Genomic DNA, 25,423 nt, shown 5'->3' on the forward strand with positions numbered 1-25,423 from the left:
CAAAAATAAACCTATTTATTCAAGTGAAAAGAGATCAATTTAATGCTTGAGGGTGCAATTGAAAGTGAAAGGTCGTAATTTGGATATATTTGGTGGTTTTGCAATGTGAGGGTGCAAACGAATTGGGGGTAAAAGGTGAGGGGGTTCTAGAGGAATAAGCCTTTTATAAACCAGACTTAAAAAAATGATGAAGAAAATGGTTATTTCTGATGTTTATCTTGTCCATGGATGCTGTCTTCAACTTTTCTTTATTATATTTTGTATGATGGTAATCCAACGGTACTAAGAGAATTTGGGAATCATATATAAAAAATGGGTCCCACCAAAATTTAATAGGGTGTAATACAGAGTGTAATTATATTCTTTTTATGTTTATCGATTAAGGACAGTGTGAAAATTTTTTTACATACTCCCTCCGTCCTAATAGAGTTGTCTACTTTGAGAAATTTTTTTGTCCTAAAACTCTTGTCCACTTTCAAAAAGTAATAATTTTTACACTCAACTTTCCCATATTACCCTTATTTAAAATCCACTAATGAGTAAATTAAAAGTAAATTGCAAGTGGACCCTATATTAAATAAGGGTATACCAATAAAAATAAGTTAAAATTTATAAAATCCATAAACAATGATTGTTTTTCTTAAACTGTGTGATAAAGGAAAAGTGGACAATTTTATTGGGACGGAAGGAGTATTAATTACACTTTTAATATGCGTGTCTCACCCCAAAACGTTATTCTTTTAGAAATGGAGGGAGTATGATTTTGCTCTTTATATATGAGACATGCATTATGACATTTCTCTCTCTCGTTCTTTTTCTCTCTCCGCTCTCTTTTTCTCTCTCTGCACATGCTTTTTTTTTTGGAGTTATATCTTTTCATAAGCCTGGTACGCATTGGAGTTATACCTATTCATAGGTCGGACATGGGCCGGTCAGGTTTTTTAAATTTTTATGTAAGCCCAAACTTGGTTCGTGTTTCAAATGTTCCACTTATATTCGGCCCTTACACTCTATATATGCGGGCTCGGGTTGGATTTTTTTTTAGCTGAGCTTTTTTGGGCTTACGTGAAGAATTGTATAAAAATAAAAATACGAGCCCAGCCATAAAATTGCAGGGTTTTTTGAGTTCGGGTTCGGACAGAACTTTGAACAAAAAGTCACTACCTAGATCCGGCTCTAGGCTACATGATATGGCAGATCGACAATAGTGTTATGGCGGAACGACGGCGGAGTAATAAAAAAGAAGAAAAAAAATGAAGAGCAAGAAAAAATAAAGAAGAAAAAAAATGAAAAAAATAAAGAGAAAGAGAAAGAAAAATAGAAAACAAAAAGAAAATAAAATGAGAAAAAGAGATACAGGTGTTAGGTTAAAAAAATACTTAAAAAATAAAAAAAAATATCATTATAATAAAATCACTGTTCATTGAACAATGCTTTTAGATCCAGCTTTATTAAGCCCAAGTTTTGCAATATTATTACAAGAAAACCAATTCTGTGGCGTAATTTATATTTGTCTATTTATATAAGCTCCTGATTTGCTTGCTAAGAAAACCAACCTTTCTCTTTTAATTTTAAAAAATTAACAGATATTGCTATAATTTTTATTTTTGTTTTTTATTCAAATGCCATTTTTATCATAAAATCCTTTGACCTCATTTTATTTTTAAACAAACTTCTATTAAATATATAGAATTATAGACCAATTTGCAATTTTTATTTTTTTATAATAAATTTTGCCTTTTATTTAAAAATATGATTATTAAACCCGTAGATTAATTTAAATTACAAATTTTTACTTGTACTTTTCCTTACAGCTGTCATTTTTTCTATAAAAATTGACACCTACTTCATTTAGATAAGTTTGTATCTTCCACATGGATAGTAAAACTTGACTAAAAATTGACACCCATTTCATTTAGATAAGTTTGTATTTGCCGCATTAATGGTAAACTTGATATCCAAGTTTATCAATTTAGCATCAATAAAACTCTTTGTTTCACCTTCAAAATAAGCTCAATGTCTCTCTTTTTGTGATTCTTGAATTGCTAGATTAACCTTTAATTTTTTGCAATTTAATTCAGTTCTTTCAAATTATATATTATTGAAAGCGGATTCAGTCTTTACATGTGTATTTTAAATTGTTACTTTCTTTCACAAATTAATTGAAAAGAATGGATTTTTTATTTTTTATTTGTTTTTGCAGAAATTGTGGTTCATGTGTGTTTAAGAGTTTTTTTCACAGCTTTGAGCTCATCTTCAATTTCAAGGTTCAAAGATATATTCTTACACTTGAAGGCTTGGCCCAGTTGGCCAAACTCTAATGATATGTGTATTAGGTTGAGGGTTCGACCCTCAACACTCAGGGCAGTGTGCATAATTAAAAAATATTTAATATTAACTCCCGCTAACCCCCGCTAATAATTAGAGTAGGTTATTTTTAACAAAAAAAATATATTCTTTATTTATTTTTAGTAAATGATTTTTTAAATTATGTATCCACTTTTCTGCTTCTGGATTTCATAGTTTAAGATACCAAGGTAAAACGTCAACAATTAAATTTCCATATATCTATAATTATTTTAATACAATTTATGGGTTCATTTTGAGCTTACATGTATAGATATACTTAAAGAAAAATAGAGATTATTATATGTTAAATGCATTGGGTTAATTTAAGTTTGCAAAAATCTTCAACGGTGAAGAAAAAGGCGTGTTATTGATTTTGTTGGTTCTAAAGGCTGTTTGTTTAGAGCAAATAAGTTACTTCACTGATATAAATAAATGAATGAAACAACAAACTGTATTTGCAAGAGTAAATCTATTTGAGTTTATTGAGTTCTTTTTATTTCTCTAATTCTATTGTAAAATTTTAAAATGTAATTTTTCTTATGATTTGAGTTTCTAATATTGCCTTTGCAGTTTAATATATCATTCTCAAGAATTTCACAGGCACTTCCAAGAGGACTGTTTAAAAAACAAGGCTCTTTTTTAAGAGGTGGAAAATGTATTGTGTGGTTCTTTTTATTAAATTCTATAGTTTAGACGTAGAAAACATATATTTGTTCAAATTAAATTTTGTAGTTTAGACGTGTAAAAGGTATATTTTTTTCAAATTGTATATACGTTTTAGATGTATAAAAAACATGTGAATTGTATAAATTCAATTATGTATAAACATAAAAATCATTATCTCTTGGTCCTAAACTTTTTGGAATACGAAAGACCGTAGATAATTTAAGTGTTTGTTACCTTTTGGTTAAATAATTAAATATTAATCAATAATTGTTGTAGTATAATTAAAATATTTATTAGTTCCGAAGAAACGGGAGGGTTACGTACTAGTAAAAAATTAAAAAGTGTTAAAAAATAAAATATTTATTTTATTTTATTTTTTCAAAATAAAAATTATTATTATTTTAAAAAATAAATATTTTCCCTAATTTTCTCTAAATATGGGAAAAGTTGGGCCTTGCTACTTGAATCAGTCCACAAAACTCAACTAGCAGTAGCAAACGCTTTGCCGTGTGATTCTTGTTCTGTTGACATTACAGCTCGTAGTAGCCATTAATGGAGGAAAACCTTAAAAACAATGAGTTAGCTTTCCATTTCAATCTCAAATGTCAAAAATATTCAATGCCCACTTCACATAATCACTAATGGGTATCCGTATCACTGTCACCTTTTTCTGCTCTCCTCCTCCTATATCAAGTAAGCTTCTTTTCAGCTTTATAAAGTTATTACACGCTTCAGAATGTTGAATAAATTTATAGTGTAATTGCCCACTTTTTGTTTTATCGTTTTGAAATAGTTGAAAACGATAGTAGAAATTTTTTGTTTCATTGTGAGTCTTGTCTGTGATCAGAGACTTTAGTTGTGTGCTTAATTATAATGATCGGCAAACCTGAGTAATTTGATTTCTTTGACCCCTCATTTTGAATGCTAAAACATGCCAAAACCAAAAAAAAAGAGTGTTAAATGATCGAGCGTGCCATGTCATACTTAGAACAAAGCAATGAGCATTTGCGATAAAGAATCTTTAGTTATTACTTATTTTTTTATCATTATATGTTCCAATGTGGTAAACGTCGCACGGAGGACATGGCAGAACTGCTTTGTTGTATAATTTTCCTAATTGATATTCTTGATATGTGTTTTATATGTTTTTAGAGAGAAAGGATACATAGTTTGGAATCCATCACATGCAGGAAATTTTAGCACAATTGTGAGACTTGTGGCATTATTTCATTTCTTAGAAGATTCTTATAAAATCATTATCACCCGAAAGAATTTATTTCTTCTAGCAATCATGCCTTTTAAAACATGAGAATTAACCAAATCTAGTGTTATCAAATATGTGCTTGCATCTAATGACTTTCCAAACACTGCATTTATGGTGTTTGAGAAAGTTTGCTTTGTTTCTAAAGATGTAAAGCTCGTTACTACTTACTGTCGTGAAACCATGAATACATAGGGAATTTATTTGATTTAGTAGAGAAATCACAGCAGTGCTAGAGTTCTTGATACAATTGGGAACTAAATGGAAAGGTTATTTTTTTAAGTTAGGAAAAAGATCCCTTTTATGTCTTTCTATGGAATTTTTTTACATTATTTTTGGTTATAACTTGTTGTGGTTTATGTCCATATTAATCTCCAATTCTCGCTAACTTTAACTCATAAATCCTCATAAACCTATCGACAAACTGTCTCTTTCACAAAATCTAATATACAATACGGTAAAAAGTGGACTATTTATTAAACCAGATTTGAAAAACATTGAAAACTATTCAAATATCCTATTTGACAATGTGGGACATTTGCCGATCAATGGAAAGAATATGCAACAAGAGCAAGGCATTTAATGCATGAACACCTTCTTTTTAAAGATGAACTATGGATGGCATCATATTATTGCATCTATATTACACTTTAAAGATTTTTGTTCTGTTTTGGAAAAGATTCTACATCATGCATACTTTTTGTAATTTCTCTTTTTCGCAAGTGCGTTTTTCTGCAGTTATTTTGTTTGCCTCCGATACTTTTTATGAAGGCAAAGGTGTTGTATGCTTCTTATTCTTCTATTTCAAGTTCCAAGATTGCAATTTCTTTCAGCCAAATGTCATGTTTGGTTCACAATTGCCAAATAAGTCTTAGATTTTTTCTCGTGAAAGTAAGGGCCAAAGGGTGCTCGATTCTTTGTCGTCGTCTCTTTTATCATATTAAGTTACCAAATACGCATTCACTTAAAGTATCTCAATATGGTATATATCATCTATTATTTTATTTTGTATGGGTAATTAAGATGGTCACCATTGCTTTTCATGATTATATTTTCGCTTTCAGAAACAACTTTTCAGCTTTATATGTAACGCCCGTAGATTTTGTCGTGTTCTCCCTACTTCATTATATTTGTTGTCTCTGTTTCTGTCTTTGCTATTACTGTCTTCACTTTCCTTCTATCCTTAATTTTATAGTTCATTTTAATGGAGGCAACACTGCTGTTTGTTGTTTGTGCTTCTATTTCATACCCTAAGCCTTCAAGCCCAATGCAGCCCTCTTCTCATTTGCTTCACAGACATCAAATGACTCCTAAATTTCTTAGTTTGAAATCAAAAAATAATGGACATCGCCATGTTACGTTGTCATCTAATCCTATTAGGTAATCAATAATTATGCTCTTCAATACATTTATTTCTCATCTATGATATCTCATAAAATTACTCTTTTGTAAATGCATTTGTTGCTCATTGAGATGAAAACTCACAAGCTTACTTCTTTGTTAGGTGAAACTTAATGGAAATATCTTTAATTATGGGCCATTAGAAATGCATGCCTTAACTAATTTTTTTTCTGTAGAACCTTCAAAAAATGTAATTGAAACGCTATAATATAATTAGACACTTGTAAAGTATGCCATAATTAGGTATACGGCTTAGTAAAGTGGACTGGCAGATATAAAAAAAGCTTTTGGAAAGAATTAGATTGAAGTTTAAATTCATTTAATATCAATTGTTGTAAACCTACATTGACTGAGTGCATCAACTTCTTTTACTTAATTATAATTTTAATTTTAAAGGATTTTGAGATTTTTCAAGGTAAAGGTAGTGAATATTGAAAAAGAAAATTTTGTTAGATTGGTTTTGATATTTTTGAAGAGTTTAAGGTTAAATATCAATGTTTTAAATAAAATGGCTGAAAACTAGCCCTATACTTAATTGGTAGATTTTGTATTTGATCCTTCTTCCATTTTTTATTTACATCTTCATAGCTTGCAAACCTTTTTCTTGCCGATTTACCTTTTTTCAATTATGCTTACTTGCTTTTAAATCTTAACAAGAATTAGAGTTGACCAGGAAAAGAAATGTGTGGCTTATAACATGTTTGTCGGAATGATATATGATTAACGTTAGGGCAATGACTAATTTGTTAATATCGTGAAAGCAATTGAATCAATTTTTTGCTCATTTGGGGTCTTGAACTCAAAGAAATCAATAACTGAGGTAGCCACAATGTAATGGCCTATGGTTCAAGGACCATCTTATTGTTCTGTAAACATTCTTCATTTTAGTTGTTGAAGATATTGTTACAAGCATACAGGTTGACCAGCTATACAGATGAATTCAGCAAACTAGAAACTCTTATGAACTGAAGCTGTATGTGCGTGTATGCGCTAATGCACGAAAAGGTTAAAAATAAGACTAATTTCTTTTTTACCATTCTAGTCCCTTTTCTAAATTTGGAATCTTAAGGTATCACTTCAGGAAAATTGATTTATATGCCTACAACTTGTTGCAGAAAAAGAGGCGTACTAAGATTAAAACTCTTGATTGTATGTTATATTTTGGCAAACACAATGAGTTTCATTTTCACCTCTTTTTGCATTATGAAGCATCTTCTAACTATCTAGGGAAAACACTGGTGTGTATATGTGGGGATTTGGATATGCTATACACTCTATGGACAATTTGTTCAATCAAAATGGAGATGCTTATGGTGGTCAAAGTAAAGTACTGTATGTTTGTGCCTTCTTTGTAGTACTATGCACTATTTAGCTATGGAGAAATGCCCACCAAACCTTTCATTATTGCCATCTTTCTAGGCTCCTCATTTGGGGCTTTTGAAGGAACGCTTGTAAGTATCATTCAGCTTGAGTGTTCGTAGATATCATTTAGCTTGAATGGATGGCATTGCCCTTTATAAGTGGCTTTTCTTGTTATGTTTGCTCTTGTAAGCAGAACTCATCCTTCATGCTGTCTTCTCCTTTATTTTTCAATAACTTTTTGCATAGAAAAAATCATGATTATTATTTTTACGTTTGTGTGTGTATTGATCCAAACCGCGGCAAATTAATTATTTGAAGTGTCTTAATAGATCTGAACTAGTTCTAGTATAATGAGTATCATTTTCCATGCAGGAGGAGAGAGGTTAATATAGCTTCAACCCGTTGCTTGACCAACTTCTAACATTTTGCGTCTTTTACATGTAGATATTCAAAGACCAGGGTAGATGAGAGCCAAAGTTTGAGTCTGGAAGGTATTAGACATTCGCTAATCCGACAAGAGGATAGCATAATACGTAACCTTTTGTTGAGAGCACAGTATTTTCTCAACGCTGGCACATACGACCCTGATGCATTCTCCATGGAAGGTTTTGATGGGTCTTTGGTGGAGTTTATAGTCACAGAAACTGAAAAGCTACATGCTCGGGTAATTCACTTATAAGAGAAAAGTTGAGCATACTGCAATATTCATTGAATTTTTTTGAAATGATCTGATCTGTATGTCTTGTCAAATTAGGTTGGTCGCTATAAGAGTCCCGATGAGCATGCATATTTCCCTGAACATTTACCAGAGCCACTACTTCCTCCCCTGCAATACCCACAGGTAAGGGGAGTTATACGGCAATCAGAAATAAGTACTTGAAATAAACCTCTATTAGACCCGGTATTAGCTAAGGACAAATTTATTATAAATGCAAGAACTAGTTCCATTTATGCTAGTTGTTGGAACTGAAAGAGAGTTGTTATAGGCGCAATTATCATCTGCAATAGAATTGAAGAAAACTCAAGATAATATTATGAAAATAATTGAGTTTGCTAAATAAGTTTATCACCGCCAAAATTCAAAATGAAATGTTCCTGCTTGTATTTATAGGTGACACGTTTATTTAGGCACAAATGACATTACAATCAACAATTAGGAGTTCTATAATTCATGAGATATAAAATCAGTTCCCTAGTAAAGTGTTCCTCCTTTTTAAAGAACTGTTTGATTTTAGGTCCTGCATCCCTGTGCTACTTCTATAAATATCAACAAGAAGGTCTGGGATGCGTATTTTGGAGATCTTCTCCCAAGATTGGTCAAATCCGGAGACGATGGTAATTGTGGATCTGCTGCTGTTTATGACACCATGTGCTTGCAGGTACTGATACTTTTCCTGTTTTAACTTCTTCTGGATAAATTATTTGCAATATTGCAGAGCATCATTTTAATGCCGTACTTTGGCCTCGACGTACTTTTCCGTAATCTCTGTATTGTCATTGTATTGACTCTGTAATACATGCTTTTCGTGCCCTGGATATGATAACCACATCCTACAATTCCCAAGCGAATTGCTTCCAGGATTCCGTTATGGTTCTCTTTCGAGAAATTATATAATTTTCAAGCAGGAAGGATGTTTTGGGACTGCTTTTCTTTATCTTAATCCATCTAATTCCTTTATTGTTTTTTTACTTATATTGCCACACCACACGTCTTTCCCCCAAACACAGAAATAGAATGGTATGTCGTAATGAACCCTGGGCATGAGTTGTTAAATTTAGCTCTTAGGCTCAGTAAGCAAAGTGCTTGCACTGCTGCTTCTATGTGCTCGATGGGTTAGTTGCCGGTGAACTCACCGATGACCATGAATTTCTGTGTTATTATCATCTTTCAGAGTTAATCAGTCTTAAATCCCTCTATTTGTTTCTACTTTTCGATGTCATGTTAGGCGCTGTCCAGGAGAATCCACTATGGAAAATTTGTGGCTGAGGCTAAATTTCAAGAATCCCCTGCTAGATATGAGGCTGCTATTAGGATGCAAGTAAGTTGCTTATACGAATGTTATGTTTAAATCCTTTTCTTCTCGTCTATATAACGCGTAGATTTGACGACGGGCCTCTTACATTGTCATCCTTTTGGTCTGTGGTATAGGATGGACGAAAACTGATGGAGTTGCTGACGTATGAATCCGTGGAAGCAACCGTTAAGAAGAGAGTAGAGGTGAAAGCAAAAACATTTGGCCGAGACTTAACAGGCTACCCGGAGGAAAATGAAGCTGAGCCCGGCTATAAAGTCGAGCCGAGATTAGTGGTGAACCTGTACGGGAATCTGATAATGCCGCTCACCAAGGAAGTTCAAGTGGAATACTTGTTGAGAAGGCTCGATTAGTGTAGTTACTCGTGCGACATTTTCTTTCTTGCTTTAAGGAAAACATGGTTGAAACAGTTTGTTGGATGTTATAATAAAGTTACAGCTTGTTCTGCATCAGTATCACTTGCTAGCATTACTTGCATATAATATAAGGCCTTGGTGGGGTACTTTAGACTAAATGGTTACTCAAGCTCATGAAAGTCTATTTTTCAAGAAAAGTCTATTTTTCAAGAAAAGATTGTCTTCATTGGCAACTTTTGAGCTGGAAAATTCATTTTCTTGAGCCCCACAAGTGTTCTATTCAACCGCATCTTTTGATTTGATTTATAGGAAAAGAGGTGTAATATGCTCTTAATGTTTATCTGGCAACTGGAACATTAATTTAAGACCACATGAGAAGTATAAACAAGCCATTTATAAAATTTTAAGGGCTTAACCCCTGAAAAACCCCCCACCTTTCAATCCCCCTTCGTTTGCACCCTCACCTTTCAAAATCTCCAATTTTACCCAAATTATCACCTTTTATTTTCAATTACACCCTAAAAATATTAAATTGGGGTTTTGTCACTGAAAAAAATTTGAAATCGATATTTTATTTTTTAATTCATATTCTAAATAGTTCTTAATGTTTAAATTTCAACAATAAAACTATATTTAATGATATTTTTAATTGATTTATATTTTATATAAAAAAAATTAACTTTTAAAATTTTAGAAAATATGGTTTTATTGTTGAAATTTAAACATTGAGGACTATTCAGAATATGAATTAAAATATAAATTAACAATTTGAACTTTTTTTTAGTGTAAAAAAGGCTAATTTAATATTTCTAGGGTGCAATTGAAAATGAAAGGTGATAATTTGGATAAAATTGGAGATTTTGAAAGGTGAAGGTGCAAACGAAGGGGGATTGAAAGGTGGGGGTTTTTCAGAGGATTAGCCAATTTTAAGGATGTATTTGAGACAAAAAGAAAATGAGAAGGGGTTTATTTATTTTTTGAGAAACATTATGGATATATTTGCAATTTCATCCCTTATAAGGTATAGATTCGAGGAATAATTTTATCCTATAACTTTTAGGACCAACCAAATCTTCCTTTTCTTGCTATGAGTTGGCAATAATAATGCATTAGTGAAAATGTAAATTTATAGTGTTTTCTTCAAATTATAAATTTGACTCTAATTGATCTTTTATACTAAATTCAGGAAGTAAATTAACTCTTTGTTGAAATAGAAAATGTATCACATTTACAATGATCCTGTTTTCAGTTTGGGGCCTTATATTTCTGTACAGACATTGAAATAGTATCTATAGTAGAATTTTTCCACCATTAATTGCTACAGAATAGTAGCACGGTTATAAGTCTTACAATTCTCTAAAAACAAATCTATTACTACTAATAATTTCACTAATTAATTCCGTAAAGATTGAGAATTGTTTTGATTAAAAGGTAAGTAATTAATATGATTATTTTTAATTAATTTAATTATTTAGATATTTTATACATTTAAAAATGTAAAAATATATTTATCTATGTGTAAAAATTAATCTTAGGCATGGCTATTAATGATGGCTAACAGAATGCATTAAAAAATTATAAAAATTAATATTTTAACTATATAATTCAAACCAAAATAGTTAATTTATTTACACATTTATATTTAAAATAACAATTGTTTTCATTATGAATTTAAAGGAAATTTTCCAAGTTATCTGATTTTGAAACTTATTTATCTCGGTATTTAATTTTTGGACTTTGTTTTATCTAATACCTTTTTTATTTACCAAAATAGCCTTGTTTATTTTTTAATTTTAAAAATATTTTTTTTTTACTTTTTTACGTTTTATGTCTTTCTTTTATAGATTTTTTTATTTTTTTTATTTTCTAGTGGTATTTTTTTATAAGTTTTTCTGGAATTTCCGGTGTTTTTTATGGTCTTTCTATATCTTTTTATAGTGTATTTCATGATTTTTTTACTGTAAAAACATCATAAAAATTAAATCAATTCGTTGTATACGGAATTAGTAGCAAAAACAGGACAAAAATACCATAAAAACATAAATCAATTCGTTGTGTACGAAAAATTTTAATTTTTTACTTTTTCATCCTTAAAAAAAAATTAGCTTTCTTTTTTCGTAAATGGGCGTCTTTTGATGTAATCGATGTCAGTTTTTAATGCTTGTAGATGTGGTGGAACTAGAATTTTAAGAGGAAAAAAAAAGAGAAGAGAGGAAGAAAAAAAATGGCGGTTGTGTTTTGTTTCTGGGAGAATGAAGCTTAATTAGTAAGGTAATTTTCAAGATTAAATTATTAAAAAAAACAGTGATGAAAATTATGAAAAAATGGTCAAAGATATTGTAATTATGTTGTAAAAGTAGGGTATAAAGAGTCCCATGAATTTATGAGATTATTTGAGTTCAAAATTTCTCTTTGATTATTTTAAAAAAAGAAATTATGTTTAATTTTTTTCAAATTAATTATTGGCCGAAGGTACAAAAAAACCCCTGAACTTTTCGGGAAAGTACAAGACAGCCCTTTTACTTTTTTTGGGTTCAAAACGACCCCTCAATTTTTTTTTCCGAACAAAAAACCCCTTCCGTCCAAAATCTCTGTTAAATGATGACGTGGTACATATGAAAAAAATTCAAAAACAGCCTTAATGTTTGAAAAACTTACCAAATTTATACTTATAATCTTTTTTAACACATTTCACCATCTTTTTCTTTTTAACACATTTCACCATCTTTTTAACTCATTGAAGGGTCTTTTTGGACCCAAAAAAAATTGAAGGGTCTTCTTGTACTTTCTCGGAAAGTTCAGGGTTTTTTTTGTACCTTCGGCCTTAATTATTAAAAAAAAAGCAGAGATGCAGACATGAGTATTGGATTACTAAAGTACCCTAATAAAATATTGAAAATTACATTCTGGAAAGGCGTTCGCCGCTTTTTGTTCAGCTGAAAACAGCTGCACTTTTGTCTCACTCTATCAACATTACTGTCAGCTTTTTAAGCAACCTTACCTCAAGTTGAGTCACGAGTTGAGTCACGAGTGAGTGAGTGAGTGAGTGAAAAACACAAGATTAGAACACAAGAAAAGAAGCAAACTTTACTGGTACCCAGTAGAATGGAGAAGGCGTTAACAAAAGTTAGCAGCTTGAAAGTTGGACTTGGCAATTCTTGGATCTCTAAGAAAGCCAAGGAAGAGTTGTCTAATATAACTGATGACTTCTCTGTAAGTTCTCCCATTTATTTTGATTCTAAACTGTAATGTGTTCAGTTTGTACGGATCTATAGGTTTTCTTTTCTCTGATTTGGGAAATGGGTCTTTCAAATGGGTTGATTTCAGGCAAAAAGAAAAAGGGTTTCCTTCGATGGCTTATGCTGTACTTGATTTAGTTACATGGTTTCAAAAAGGTTGTGAAATTGTTTTTTTTTATACATAAAAGATCATTAATGTTGTCTAAAGTTACTAAATTGGAAGAAATTTGAGCTGTAATTGTATTTTAGAGTATTTTAATTTATGAATTCTTTGCTATTTAGTATATTCTGTTCCTCTTTTTAATCATTGTTGTATGATTGCAGATTTTCTCAAATACTGTTGAAGAAAAGGCAAAGTGGGTTTTTAACAAGCTCAAAGGTATAAAATATCTCTGCATTTAAAAATGATTGATTAGTGATTACTTAACCAATATAGATCTATTTGTTCTCAAATACTGTCATGATGATCACATTACGTTAACTTGATATCTTGTCAATTTCTTTCAATTGGTTTGAGATGCCATTTTCGACATAATCTATATTCCAGGTCTCATACGAACACATTTAGATCATTATACGGTTTCTTTTGTAATTGGAAGGTAAAATTAAGTGTATCGTGTTGTGCTTTTGGAACAGATTTATTGGATAAATTACAGGATCTATGGCCTTCAATACGACCATATGCTGCTGCCTATGTCCTTTTAATCAAACCATCTCAGACTAATGATCGAAACATCTTCCTTTTAAAAATCTACTAATCAGCTGTTGAAATGTATTGCCAGAATATCATTAACATTCTCTTGTAACCTGCCTTTACATTGAATTGCATACTTTATGTTTGAGCAAAATTGTTTTTTTTTCCTCTTATTCTGTTCATGTAATTTGCTAGTTTAACATTTCTTCGTTTGAGTTTAAAGATATTATTCTATTCGAATTTGTTAATGAGGTTAAACTTGTTAAGAATGCTTCCACCAAAATTTTAACCGTTGAAAGTCTGTTTGATTCAAATGTTGTTGTTGGTATGAGTTCTTCGATGAAATCCAACAACTGATCTAAATATTATTCTTCCATAATGCTATGTTAGTTAAATAATTAGGCATTGTGAAAATCATGATGTGAAAGTGTTGACGGATGCTTAATATTTTGTGTTTTCTTTCTGTAGGAAAGCCAGTGAAAAGCTTGCCTGAGCTCCTGCGAGAGTATAATTTACCATCTGGACTTTTTCCCCAGAACATAACCTGTTATGAATTTGATGAAGCGAAGGCCAAGCTAGTTGTGTACTTACCTTCTGTATGTGAAGTTAGCTTCAAAGACTCGTCTGTATTAAGGTATGCAACTCGAGTAAAAGCAATCCTTATGAGGGGAAAGCTTACGGGTATTGAGGGAATGAAGACAAAGGTCCTGGTATGGGTTAAGGTCACAAGTGTATCAATGGAAGGTTACAAATCCGACAAGGTGTGTTTTACAGCCGGCGTCAAGAAGGCTAGACCTAGAATTGCATATGATGTGCCACAAGCTGCTGTTAGAGCAGATGAATTTTGAATTTAGTGATTTTTTTGCCAGAAAGTATTAATTCAAGTTATCACATTGACAAACATCAAATGTCATTCTATGAATATAATATCAAAATCTCATCATCTGTACTTCTATAACATGTGAAAATTGCGCTTGCAATCAGTACAAAAATTGTTAAACTCCACTATTATTCCATCAGTATGAATAAGAATTACAGGAATTATTTTGCTTAAACTAAATCTTCATGGATCCATATTTATAAGAATTCATTCCGCTATACCTTATACATCATGCTATTACAAAAATTGATAATTCCTATAGTTATAATTTAACTAGCATGGTAACCGCCCGGATGACAAAAATTATGTTGTGTTTATTTGTTGTGAAGATTATGAAAGATACAAAAATTGTGAATTTAATGACGATTCCTGTAAATATAATTTAAGCAGTATGGTAGTAATCATCAAGTGTGGTGCAATGGCACGCTATCCCTTGACAATCTCATACAATGATATAATATTCTCGACGCTCAACAGGAATATGATGCACCATTCTAAGAGATCCGACCGTCTGTTTTGAATAACTTCTTGAAGGAAATGAATGTTGTGCTGCAACAGAAAGGTTACTTAGATTTCAACAGAAGACAGAATTATATTATTATCGTAGAACATTAAGCATACTAATCTTCAATTCAGTTCGCGCAAAAATTAAACTAAAATTTCTTACTTTCAAAATCAACTTGACTAAAAAGCATTTATTATAATTTCAAACCAAAACAAACAGAATTTATTAGTTCGGTTTGATTATTCGTTTGGTTAACACCCCTATTTTAAAGTTTGAAACAACTAAACAAGAATGTATTATGAGTCTATAAGAGCAGAGACTGACCTCTACAAATTTTAATTTGAAATCCAAATTCCCGAAGCGTTGAGTAACCTCATATTCCTCTCTAAGGTACTCATAAATTTGAGCATATTTTGCATCTCTCCAAGCAATTTCTGATCTGCACAATTAAAGAAAAAAAACTACTAGCATGAGGGCACTTGTTGATATGCAAGTCTCATCATTTTCAACCATGTCTTGATCAAACAAAAGACAATAACCCAAAACCTATGACGTATTCATCACATGCAAAATATATTTGACAAATTTATTCACTCAACTATTCAGGGCTAATGCATAGATGAGATGTTAAAAATATATTATTTTGAAGAGGAGCTTTGGACTCGGCCTGTGCAAAATAATTTAGTGAGGAGCAAGAGTAATGGTGGAGTTACCTTTCAAATAGACCGACTTTGAGAATGACGTCAGCTAAATTTGAATTAGCCTTTCCAACAAGTTGTATCAGTTTCTTTCTATCCATAGTAAAAGTTCCAGTTTTTTCCATCGCACGGTTTATGCCAGCAAACTCTTCAACCATGCCATCAACCTATGAAGTGCGTGAGCAGTTAACAGAGTAGACTAAATATATCATTTTCTTTGGGAAAACCATCAATTTTATTAGAGTAAATGCAAATGTTGAAATGTATTAGATATATAAGACTCGCTATGTACTATGTAGTGATATAAATGTACTTCATCTGTATAGCTTAAATATTATTAACAAGTAACAGAACTTCCGAAAATAAATCACCTGTGAAACGAAGTAGTCCAAAGCAATGCTTTGCCCAAGCACACTTCCCATAATGCGAATACTATCTGTATCTAAAGTTTTAAGAACTATGTAATCTGGACCTCCCCGCATATCCTCAACCAGAAGTGGTTTCTCTTTTATGGCATAATCTAAAAGAAGGATTCATCAACAACCAAGCCGAAATTTAAAAGTACTTTAGGAAAGCTATAGAATAAAAGGCAGGCCATTAACAGTTGAATTGAACCAGATCAGTGATTTCAAAACCTAAAAAATGAACAGAAATCCACAACATATATGACTGAATAATAATATTTAAAAAATCATAGTTATTAAAGGTGCATTTAAGGTGCAAGGCACACGAGGTACAAGCCCTAACCCCCATCAAATAATAAAAGGCGACAACATGTGCCTTATTGTCAAGACCCGCACCTTAGGCAAAGGAAGCGTGTTTCTAGGTGTACCTCTATTTATGTTCTACAGTATAGTTGTTCTATTCTTATTGCTTATTTGTTTCTTCATCTACAAATCCCCGGATATATGAGTGATTTTATAAAGATCTCAAGCATGGTAAAGCAACTTAAAATTTGAAGTTTATTTTTTTTTTTCTCCTTTTCACCCCATGCCTCTGAGGGCACACACCCAATCCTTGGTGCCTGTGCTCCAATATCCTTTTGCAAAATTAACACCTTTTGAGCCTTTAATAACTATGGGATAAACTTAAGGGGGAGGTAAGGGAACAATTGATACTAGTAAATTAGTAATCTAGCACATCTACACAATAAAGCAACTTTTGTGCTTTCAATGTGAAAAATAAAGAAAGTTACCATCTTTCCTCATCTCAGGAAGTAATCCAGAAGCATATCTTCTTACTACTTCTAAGTAGTTTTCAACTTCATGGTCTTCAATATTAAAAAGAACAGCGGATCCATAATGGAATACAACCATATATTGGCATTTGATATAATCTTTGACTCCAAGCGCCTGAATAGACAGTTTTCACATGACCATTAAAATTAATTGTTAATCGTCATTATGCTAACAGGATACGACCAGGTTAAATACATTTACAAAATTCTTGTTGGATGATTGGATCCTTATATAAATTTCAAATGCTAGTCAAAAGAACTAGATCCAACATGGACTAGAAAAATGATAGTGACGGGATCATACATCTTACCCAACTTAATTTTTCCAAATGAAATAACAAGTCCGTGATTAAAACAGAACTTAAGAAGACAGCATCATCATCTTACTGTCATTTCTGAAGGAAACCCGCAATATCTGAGGACGGTATAATTCGTAGAACGAGAGGTGGGAGGAACAACATTGATTAAATTGTCTGACTGCATTCTCTTCAAATCAATACTGCCAAAATCATGAATATAATTGATACAATGAAAAGAAGAAAGAAAGAGAAAAACATGACCACACATTATGGAGTTCAAACCCACCCTACTAAATTACCAGCTTCCAATAACAGGAACACAATTGAATAATCATATTCAACAAACGACTCACCAATATAAGTATATAACTACAACCATGAAAACTATTTGTAACTGAGACTATCTAGATAGCATTGATTAATTTCAATCTAATTTTTTTCTGAGATGCAATGACAATATGTCTAGTGGGATAGAATCACAAGGAATTTCAGTACAAACTAAGGCTTCACCGCATTTAACTTTTTCTTTTTGGTCACTAAAATATAAGGTTTTCGCCAAGCAAACACAATAATAAGAAAGTATACTCGATAAACACAAAACTAAACCGACAAATGTTAATTGAAACAAGGTCTTGATTATTCTTTATAAAGACAGCTTTCGTTAACCAAATAAGCTTCAATCATAACACCATATGCCAGAAACTCAACTACATCATTTTTGTTTGATTCGAACCTAATTCCATTGCAAGGTCATTAATTATGATCATACAGCTAGAAACTTAAGCCCAAATTTTAGCTAGAACAATATTTAGCAATCTTCAACACAATAAGTAATCCAGCAACTATTTCATACATTTAAAATTGAAAAAACATACCTGGTACTTAGAAAGTAGGCTTTAACAGGAATTTTACCAACCTCCTCATCTTCTTTAGGTCCAAAATCATAAAATGAAGCCAAATCATTAGACCCAAATTCAAATTCATTATCAAAAGCCGAAACCCTAGATGTGATAGCTGAAAATGACCGTAAACCCAATAAACTATTGCAATTATTAGCACTGCGAGCTAAAGGGTAAAAATGACGGATATTACTATGCAGGGACGAAGATGGGTTAGATAGAGAATTTGAGGTATTTCTGGTTATATGATTGAGGAGAAGAGAAGCAGTAGCTCGCCATCTGCCCATTCACTTTGGAAACCTAATTCAAATTACTTGTGGGTTTATTGTTGTTGATTGATTTTGATCATCTTTCAAAGTTTGAAGATTTTTGCGAGCTGTGATTATGACGGCGGCGATGAATCATTTTTTGTTCTTTTTTCTTTTCCTCTGCCGCAAGTACTGGACCGCTCCGCTTCTCTCCTCCACCAAGTATCTGAAGTTTTGATTTGTCAATTTGTATTTATAGTCTGTTTAGTTATTGAAGATGACAATATGGTAGTGTTTAGTTCAATTCTATTTTCCAGTTTATTTATTTTTAAATAAATTGTCTGGTTAAAATTTATTTAAAAAGAAATGAACATAATTAAAAATGTTATATAGATTTCATCAATCATGGAAATTTAATTACTAATTAAATAATTAAAATTCTATGTCAAAAAAGAATTAAAATTCAATGCGTTTGCATTAATTAATAATATTATTTGTACACACCTATTTTCCAAACAGGTAAAAAGTGATAAGAGATTGAAGCGTCCAGTAATGATTTTCAAAAACATTTATCGAGGTAACGAGCTTGTGGTTGTTTGGATTTAACGTAGCCAAATTCGTTCGCGATTGCAAATTTGAAAGAATGAAACGTAATTAGTTGCAAGTAGTTATAAAAATCCAAAGAGATTAAATTGATCATTTTTTTACTTGAAAAAATACCAATTCGATCCTCAATTATTTACATAATTTTTTAAAAAATATTTAATGTTATTAAAAAGGAACAGAACGCCCTTTTCTCCAACAAAATTAGTCTAACTAAATTTAAATTATAATTTTTAGATATATATATATATATATATATATATATATATATATATATATATATATATAATAAATATGTAATTAATTTGAATTTTATTAAAAAATTAAATATATCAAAACCGTTATTTTTATTAAAAAAAAAATTGTCAATTCCATACCGGCCGTCCGGCCCTCTTCCTCCCTCTACTCTGTCTGACCTTATTCATCTCCAATGGAGAAGAAATGTTCTTTTCCAAGTGGAGAACAGGTTTGTTCTTCTCCATAATGGAGAAGAACAATTCTCCATGGCCGGATTTCTCCAGCCATAGAAAAATTTGTTAATATTTTAAAAAAAAATATTAAATTTAAAAAAAAATATTAAATTTTTGAATTTTTGAATTTTTAAAGAGTTTTTTTGTTTGTTTTTATAATACTAAGTGATTTTTAAAAATTATACTAAAAATGGAGGATCAAATTGGTATTATTTTTTTCAAGTAAAAAAGGGTCAATTTAGTTTTTAAGGTGGAATTGGAAACCAGAGGTGCTATTTACAGTTATGTCCAATTTGAAAGTTTTTTTTGCAATTATGACCAAAATTTTAAATTTATTTTTTAAATCCAAATCTTTCTTTCAACCAAAATCATTATTCGTCTTGTGCTCTGAAAAGCGACAAGTTTTGTGTCTTGTGCATTGCGACAAGTGGTTTCATTCTTCTGACTATTCTTTTTTATTCAGTTTTCTGTGATCTTTTGGCATTTAATACTGACTACGGTCTGCTCTCTATTTTTAACTGGTGATCTTCTGAACCAATCATTATTCATATTTCTCATGCAATATTGAGTTTGTTTTTAAGCTCAAGTTGCCCTATTTTCTGTTACCAGTTCTCTTCTTATTCTCTTCTCTCTTTTCTATTCTCTGCTCTTTTCTTTCTTTCTTTTTCGTCTGGTTGGCTATGGTGGGGAGTAGCAACTTTAGTGACATGGAGGGGCGTATGTCTGTGGTAGAGGAGGAAATGGGTGGTATGGATTTCTCAGAAAACTCTGAAGTAGAGGTTGATGTGAGGTTCAAGTGGTGTCTTGTAGGGAGATTTTTAACCGATAAAGTGGTTAATTGTGAGGCAATGAAACAAGTTTTGGCGGTGGTTTGGAAACCGGTGAGGGGTGTTTGCATTTCGGAGGTGAAACAAAATTTGTTCTTGTTTCAATTCTTCCATGAATTGGATATGAAGAAGGTGATCAATGATGGGCCATGGATTTTTGAATATCATCTGTTTATATGCAGACAATTAGTAGTTGGTGAAAATCCTGGAGATGTAGAGTTATGGTATGCTGAGTTTTGGGCACATATTTTCGATATCCTATTTGGGTTTTGTACCAAAACGGTTAGAGAAGACATTGGTAACTTCCTGGGAGGTTTTGTAAAACATGATTCGAAGAACAAAGTTGGCGCAGAAGGAAAATCGATGCGGATTAGAGTACAGGTAGACGTTCGATTGCCTCTTAAAAGGAGAATGAAATTTAATGGAGTGCGAAGGATTGGAACTGGGTAAATTTTTAGTACGAGCGAGTCCCGATGTTTTGTTTTTACTGTGGAATTATGGGACACTCTGAGAAATTTTTTTCCGATTATTTCGATAATCTTGTCCCTAAAGAGTTGTTACCATACGGCTCTAGCATGAGATACAATTTGAAGAAGATGGGGGTGAAGATCGGAGAGAAGTGGCTGCGACCAGCGAGCCCTACTAGGGTTCAAGAGGTTGATGATGAAGATGACATGGCAAATTTGAATGACAATATGGCTGAGAAGTTGGTAATTGCCAAATCAACTCAGCTGAAAAATCTGCAACCAAATTTTGAATTTGGAAAGGAGTTGTTGTGGGGGAAGGTTCAGATTTGGCAGCTGCAGAATCTAGAAGACTGGCAGTATCTAGTTCTAAAAAAATCGAGTATTCTAAAAGTGCAAACCGATGACGTGGCTAGTGAATTTAAGAGGAAAAGAACTAGTTCGGACCTGGTGATAGTAAATATTAATGGGCTGAGTTTTCAAACTACGGATATGATTATCGACCCAAGAAGCGACAGACTGGCGGGCCTTCAGAAAGGGGCCTGCCAGAAGCAATACGTTGTATGGTTTGGAATTGTCGTGGCCTGGCCAATCCACGTGCAATCAGATTCCTTCGTGAACTGGTCAAAATAAAAATCCCTCTATTCTTTTTCTTTATGAAACTTTTATTTCTTTTGCTAGAATCCAAGCTTTATAAATAGCTTTGGGTTTGTATGAGTTCAGTAGATTGTGTTGGTAAGAAAGGCGGCTTGGCACTGTTGTGGAAGTGCTCCATTAATATTTCTGTTATTGGTTCTTGTGAAAATTTCATAGATGCGGAGGTGACTAATGTTGATGGTACTTTGTGGCGTTTTACGGGTTTTTACGGTATTGCAGACCGTTTAAAGAGGAGGGACTCGTAGGAGCTTATCAGGAGACTTAATAGGGTTAACTCCCTGCCTTGGTGCGTAGCGGGCGACTTCAACGATATTCTTTTCAAACGATGAGAGAATGGGTGGTCCTCCTTACCCTAGTTGGTTGATGAATGGCTTTAGACAAGCTGTTTTTGACAGTAGTATCCGAGAGCTGGAAGCTTCGGGTTACAAATACACTTGGTCTAGAGGCCGTGGAGAGCGGGTAAGAGTAGAGGAAAAACTTGATAGATTTATGATATCAAACTCCTAGTGTGCATTATATCTGAAAGCCTCAACTCATAATTTAGAGCTTTCTTCTTCGGATCATCTCCCAGTCGTTATGAACCTTTTCGGCTGGAAGAAATGAACCAGGAGTCATGTGTTTATATTCAGCAATGTTTGGATTGCTAATAAGGATTGTGAGAAGGTTGTAGTGAATAGTTGGAATGCAGCTGCTGGAGCTAATATGGTGAATAAATTGTCAAATATGAAGACAGCTCTTGAATCTTGGAGTGGTCGGCAAGGTATTAACTTTAAAAAGATGATTGAGCAGAAAAGGAAAAGGTTGGAGTCCCTTCAGCCTCGGAGCGACAGTATAGAGCGCGGGTTATACTCAGATGCTGCTCATGATTTTCATATCACTTTAGCTGAAGAAGAGGTTTACTGGAAATAGCGGTCAAAAAGCTTTTGGTTAGCAAGCGGAGATGCGAACACTCTCTACTTTCATAACGTTGCTTCCGTAAGGAAACAAAATCAACCGGATAAAGAGGCTCAAAGACGATTCCGGGCATTGGCAGAATTCTGTGGAAGAGATCAGTAATATTTCGCACAAGTACTTCGCCAATCTATTTTCTGATATTTACACTTCCGCTGCTATCGACCTTGATGTATCACCAAGACTTGATTCTTCGCATAATGATGTCCTTAACAGCCCTGTGTCAAGTGAAAAGGTGAGGAGGGCGGCATTCAGTATGCATAACGATAAATCTCCCGAACCCGACGGTTTTAATCCAGCTTTCTTTAAGAGTTATTGGAGGGTAGTAGGGGCCGATGTTACCAAAATTTGTATCGATTTCTTTGTCAGGGGTACTATGTGTGAGGGTTTAAATGACACCTCAGTTGTTTTAATTCCAAAAAAGCATAATGCAGAGTTCATTTCAGATTACAGGCCTATCTCTCTTTGCAATGTCGTCTATAAAATTATCACAAAAGTTATGGCTAACCATATGAAATTCCTAATGCAAATTCTTATATCCGAAAATAAAGCGCGTTTGTCGAAAACTGTTTGATAACAGATAACTTTCTTATTGCCTTCGAAATTGGGCACTACTTGAAGAGGAAACGGAGAGGTAAACAGGGTGTGGTTGCGCTCAAAATCGATATGAGCAAAGCTTTTGACAGGGTTCGTTGGAATTTTGTCAAATTTATGCTTTTGAAACTTGGCTTCAATGATCATTGGGTGAATTTGGTTATGAGCTTCATTACCACAGTGAGGTATACGAGTATAGGAGGTGAATATCTCAAAGCGGCGATTATTCCTGAATGAGGTCTAAGGCAAGGAGACCCGCTATCTCCGTACTTATTTATCCTTTGTGTGGAAGGTTTTAGTTCTCTTCTTTACCAAGCAGAACGGCGTGAAAGACTCCATGGGGTTTCTATTTGCCGTGGTGCTCCAGAGGTCAGTCACTTATTCTTTGCCGACGATTGCTTTCTCTTTTTTAGAGCTTCTATCGAAGAAATGCTAGTTATTAAAGATATTTTGTGTCGTTATATATGTTATTCGGGTCAAAAGATTAATTTGGAGAAGTCAAACTTTAATTTTAGCCCAAATGTTGACTCGGATACTATGGAGCATATTTGTGAGGGTCTGCAAGTGGGATGTTCTGATGTTGTGGGACACTATCTGGGTATTCCAAGTCTAGTGGGAAGAAACAAATCTGAAATTTTCAAATTTATTAAGGATAGAGTTTGGAATAAAGACTAGAGCAAGGGCTGGCAACCAGGCTAGCACTATGGTGGACGGTAGAGAGAATCATGGTCAGCCTAATAACCTGACTCAAAGGGTGGAAGCGGTATCTGAGGCAGGTAGTTCTCTGAAACGTGGAAGGGTTGCTGGAGGGGAAAGTGAGCCCAAGAAGGTCTGTGGTGATCAGATTGCTTCACCGGTGGAGGGTGCCAGCCCTAGTGGCCCCAAAGGTGATATATGAAGACATTATTATGGAATTGTCAGGGAGTGGAGAATCCCCTGACAATCCACGCCTTGAAAGGGATTATGAAGTCCCATTCTCCAGATGTGGTGTTCCTTGAAGAAACTAAGAACAAGGACCAGGTTGTAGCTAGTTTTTTACGAAAGTGTGGCTTTCGGAATTTTGCTTTTGTTGATCCTATAGGCAGCTCGGGTGGCTTAGCTTTGGCCTGGAGCAGTAATGTTAGCATTAGGATCATTTGTAAGGAAGAGTACTTCCTTCATTGTATTGTAGCCAATCCCGATGACAATGTTGTTGGCATTTTATTGGTATTTATCTAAATTTTGACTATACTGTGCATACTAATCAATTTAATTTCCTAGCTCAGTATATTAGTAATATTTCTGGTTGTTTGATTGTGGGAGGTGACTTTAATTGTATTAGAAATCAAAGTGAAAAACAGGCTGGTTCTCCAGTTCTGGAGCGTAGGCTGGAGGAACTTAATCAGTTCATGTCGTCTTCTAATCTGCATGACTTGGGCTTTGTGGGCCATCTGTTCACCTGGAATAATAGGCGTAGAGAAGGGCATAACATCCAGATGCGCTTAGACAGGATTTTCTCCTCATGGGCTTGGCTTCACCAATATGACTGTGGTAAGGTTTATCACCTCGATGAGTTGGGCTCGGATCATAGGCCCCTTATCCTTGATTCGAAACCTTCTACAATTAGGGGGAAAGGCAAATTTGTCTATGATCAGCGCTGGGTCAAGTTCGAGGAAGCTGCTCAAATTATTGAGTATAATTGGGGCCTTGATAGGATCCCAAATGAGGCTTCTTCTTCCAGTCATTCGGGGGTCTCCAAGTTACAAGAGGTTCAAAAGAAGCTAAAGGCCTGTCGTCTTGGTCTCTTTGGGTGGGCAAAAAACAAGAAGTTGAATGCGAGCAAAAATATTAAGGAGCTTAAGGCTGAATTAAGTTGTCTCCATAGTAGAGGCTTCGGGGTTAACACTGATCGAATTAGAGAAATAGAGGCTCGATTGGCGGAAGAAGTTATCAGAGAAGAACAATTTTGGCAACAAAAAACTCGTACCAATTGGCTCAAATGGGGCGACAAAAACACTTCCTTTTTTCACGCCAAAGTTGTTCATAGACGAAGAAGAAATGACATTACTCAATTAAAGAATAGTGCTGGAACCTTGTGTAGTGACCACTTCCAATTGCGAGATATTGCCTTGAGCCACTTCTCAGAAATTTATACTTCTTCCCACCCTGCCAGAATTCGAGAAGCAGTCAGCAGTCTGCATAGAAAGGTGACCCCGATGATGAACCAGCAGCTCATCCGCCCCGTTTCTGATGAGGAGATCCGTAAGGCTGCCTTCTCCATTGGCCCTAATAAAGCCCCGGGGCAAGACGGGATGACAGGTTTGTTTTTCCAATCAAACTGGAATGTGGTTAAAAATGATATTTGTGGTGCGGTGAGAGAATTTTTTGCAGGGGGCAGATTACCTTCGGGTTTAAATCATACTACGATTACTCTCATCCCTAAGGTGAAAACGCCTATGTCTATGTCCGATCTTAGACCTATCAGTTAGTGTCCAGTTTTTTATAAGATCATTGCTGGCATCTTGACGAGCAGACTTCAGCCTATCATTCCTGTGGTAGTCAGTGAACATCAGAGTGCTTTCATTAAAGGCCGTATCATCTCCGACAACATTTTACTGGCTCATGAAGTCATGCATCACTTGAAGACGAGGTCTAGTCGTCATAACTTTGAGTTGGCTCTTAAGTTGGATATGAGTAAGGCGTACGAGCGGGTGGAATGGGTTTTCGTGAAAAGAATCTTGAGAAGGTTAG

At 33.5% G+C, this 25,423-nt stretch overlaps 3 protein-coding genes across 3 annotated transcripts; 2 read left to right on the plus strand and 1 right to left on the minus strand.

Annotated features, from left to right (window-relative positions):
- The first annotated feature begins 3,782 nt into the window (after window positions 1-3,782).
- Window positions 3,783-9,524, plus strand: LOC126654054 (chorismate mutase 3, chloroplastic). Its single transcript, XM_050348097.2, has 6 exons — window positions 3,783-5,656; window positions 7,484-7,703; window positions 7,794-7,880; window positions 8,275-8,418; window positions 8,986-9,078; window positions 9,189-9,524. Exons 1-6 carry the CDS (start codon window positions 5,481-5,483, stop codon window positions 9,423-9,425), a joined length of 957 nt encoding a protein of 318 aa, XP_050204054.1. The 5' UTR covers window positions 3,783-5,480; the 3' UTR covers window positions 9,426-9,524.
- A 2,847-nt stretch (window positions 9,525-12,371) lies between these two features.
- Window positions 12,372-14,319, plus strand: LOC126687231 (uncharacterized protein At5g01610). Its single transcript, XM_050381709.2, has 3 exons — window positions 12,372-12,641; window positions 12,992-13,046; window positions 13,830-14,319. The coding sequence occupies exons 1-3, from the start codon at window positions 12,534-12,536 to the stop codon at window positions 14,207-14,209; spliced, it is 543 nt and encodes a 180-aa protein (XP_050237666.1). The 5' UTR covers window positions 12,372-12,533; the 3' UTR covers window positions 14,210-14,319.
- Window positions 14,320-14,341: 22 nt separating this feature from the next.
- LOC126687230 (protein RETARDED ROOT GROWTH, mitochondrial) lies at window positions 14,342-18,383 on the minus strand. The gene is made up of 7 exons (XM_050381708.2): window positions 17,856-18,383; window positions 17,069-17,180; window positions 16,640-16,796; window positions 15,816-15,964; window positions 15,460-15,611; window positions 15,071-15,185; window positions 14,342-14,790 (listed from the first exon to the last, which is right to left on the minus strand). Exons 1-7 carry the CDS (start codon window positions 18,164-18,166, stop codon window positions 14,668-14,670), a joined length of 1,119 nt encoding a protein of 372 aa, XP_050237665.1. The 5' UTR covers window positions 18,167-18,383; the 3' UTR covers window positions 14,342-14,667.
- Between the last annotated feature and the right edge of the window lie 7,040 nt (window positions 18,384-25,423).

This window comes from Mercurialis annua, linkage group LG6 (assembly GCF_937616625.2).
Source record: "Mercurialis annua linkage group LG6, ddMerAnnu1.2, whole genome shotgun sequence".
Lineage (NCBI taxonomy): Eukaryota > Viridiplantae > Streptophyta > Magnoliopsida > Malpighiales > Euphorbiaceae > Mercurialis > Mercurialis annua.

Excerpts from the sequence above, each read along its gene's own strand:
- LOC126654054 (XM_050348097.2), top strand. The coding sequence starts at position 5,481 with ATGGAGGCAACACTGCTGTTTGTTGTTTGTGCTTCTATTTCATACCCT. Across the intron at positions 5,657-7,483 it reads TTGTCATCTAATCCTATTAG|ATATTCAAAGACCAGGGTAG; the intron begins GTAATCAATAAT and ends TTTTACATGTAG. Across the intron at positions 9,079-9,188 it reads AGGCTGCTATTAGGATGCAA|GATGGACGAAAACTGATGGA; the intron begins GTAAGTTGCTTA and ends TCTGTGGTATAG.
- LOC126687231 (XM_050381709.2), top strand. The coding sequence starts at position 12,534 with ATGGAGAAGGCGTTAACAAAAGTTAGCAGCTTGAAAGTTGGACTTGGC. Across the intron at positions 12,642-12,991 it reads ATATAACTGATGACTTCTCT|ATTTTCTCAAATACTGTTGA; the intron begins GTAAGTTCTCCC and ends GTATGATTGCAG. Across the intron at positions 13,047-13,829 it reads GGTTTTTAACAAGCTCAAAG|GAAAGCCAGTGAAAAGCTTG; the intron begins GTATAAAATATC and ends TTCTTTCTGTAG.
- LOC126687230 (XM_050381708.2), bottom strand. The coding sequence starts at position 18,166 with ATGGGCAGATGGCGAGCTACTGCTTCTCTTCTCCTCAATCATATAACC. Across the intron at positions 17,181-17,855 it reads GCCTACTTTCTAAGTACCAG|TATTGATTTGAAGAGAATGC; the intron begins GTATGTTTTTTC and ends TGATTTTGGCAG. Across the intron at positions 16,797-17,068 it reads GGTTTCCTTCAGAAATGACA|GCGCTTGGAGTCAAAGATTA; the intron begins GTAAGATGATGA and ends CTGTCTATTCAG.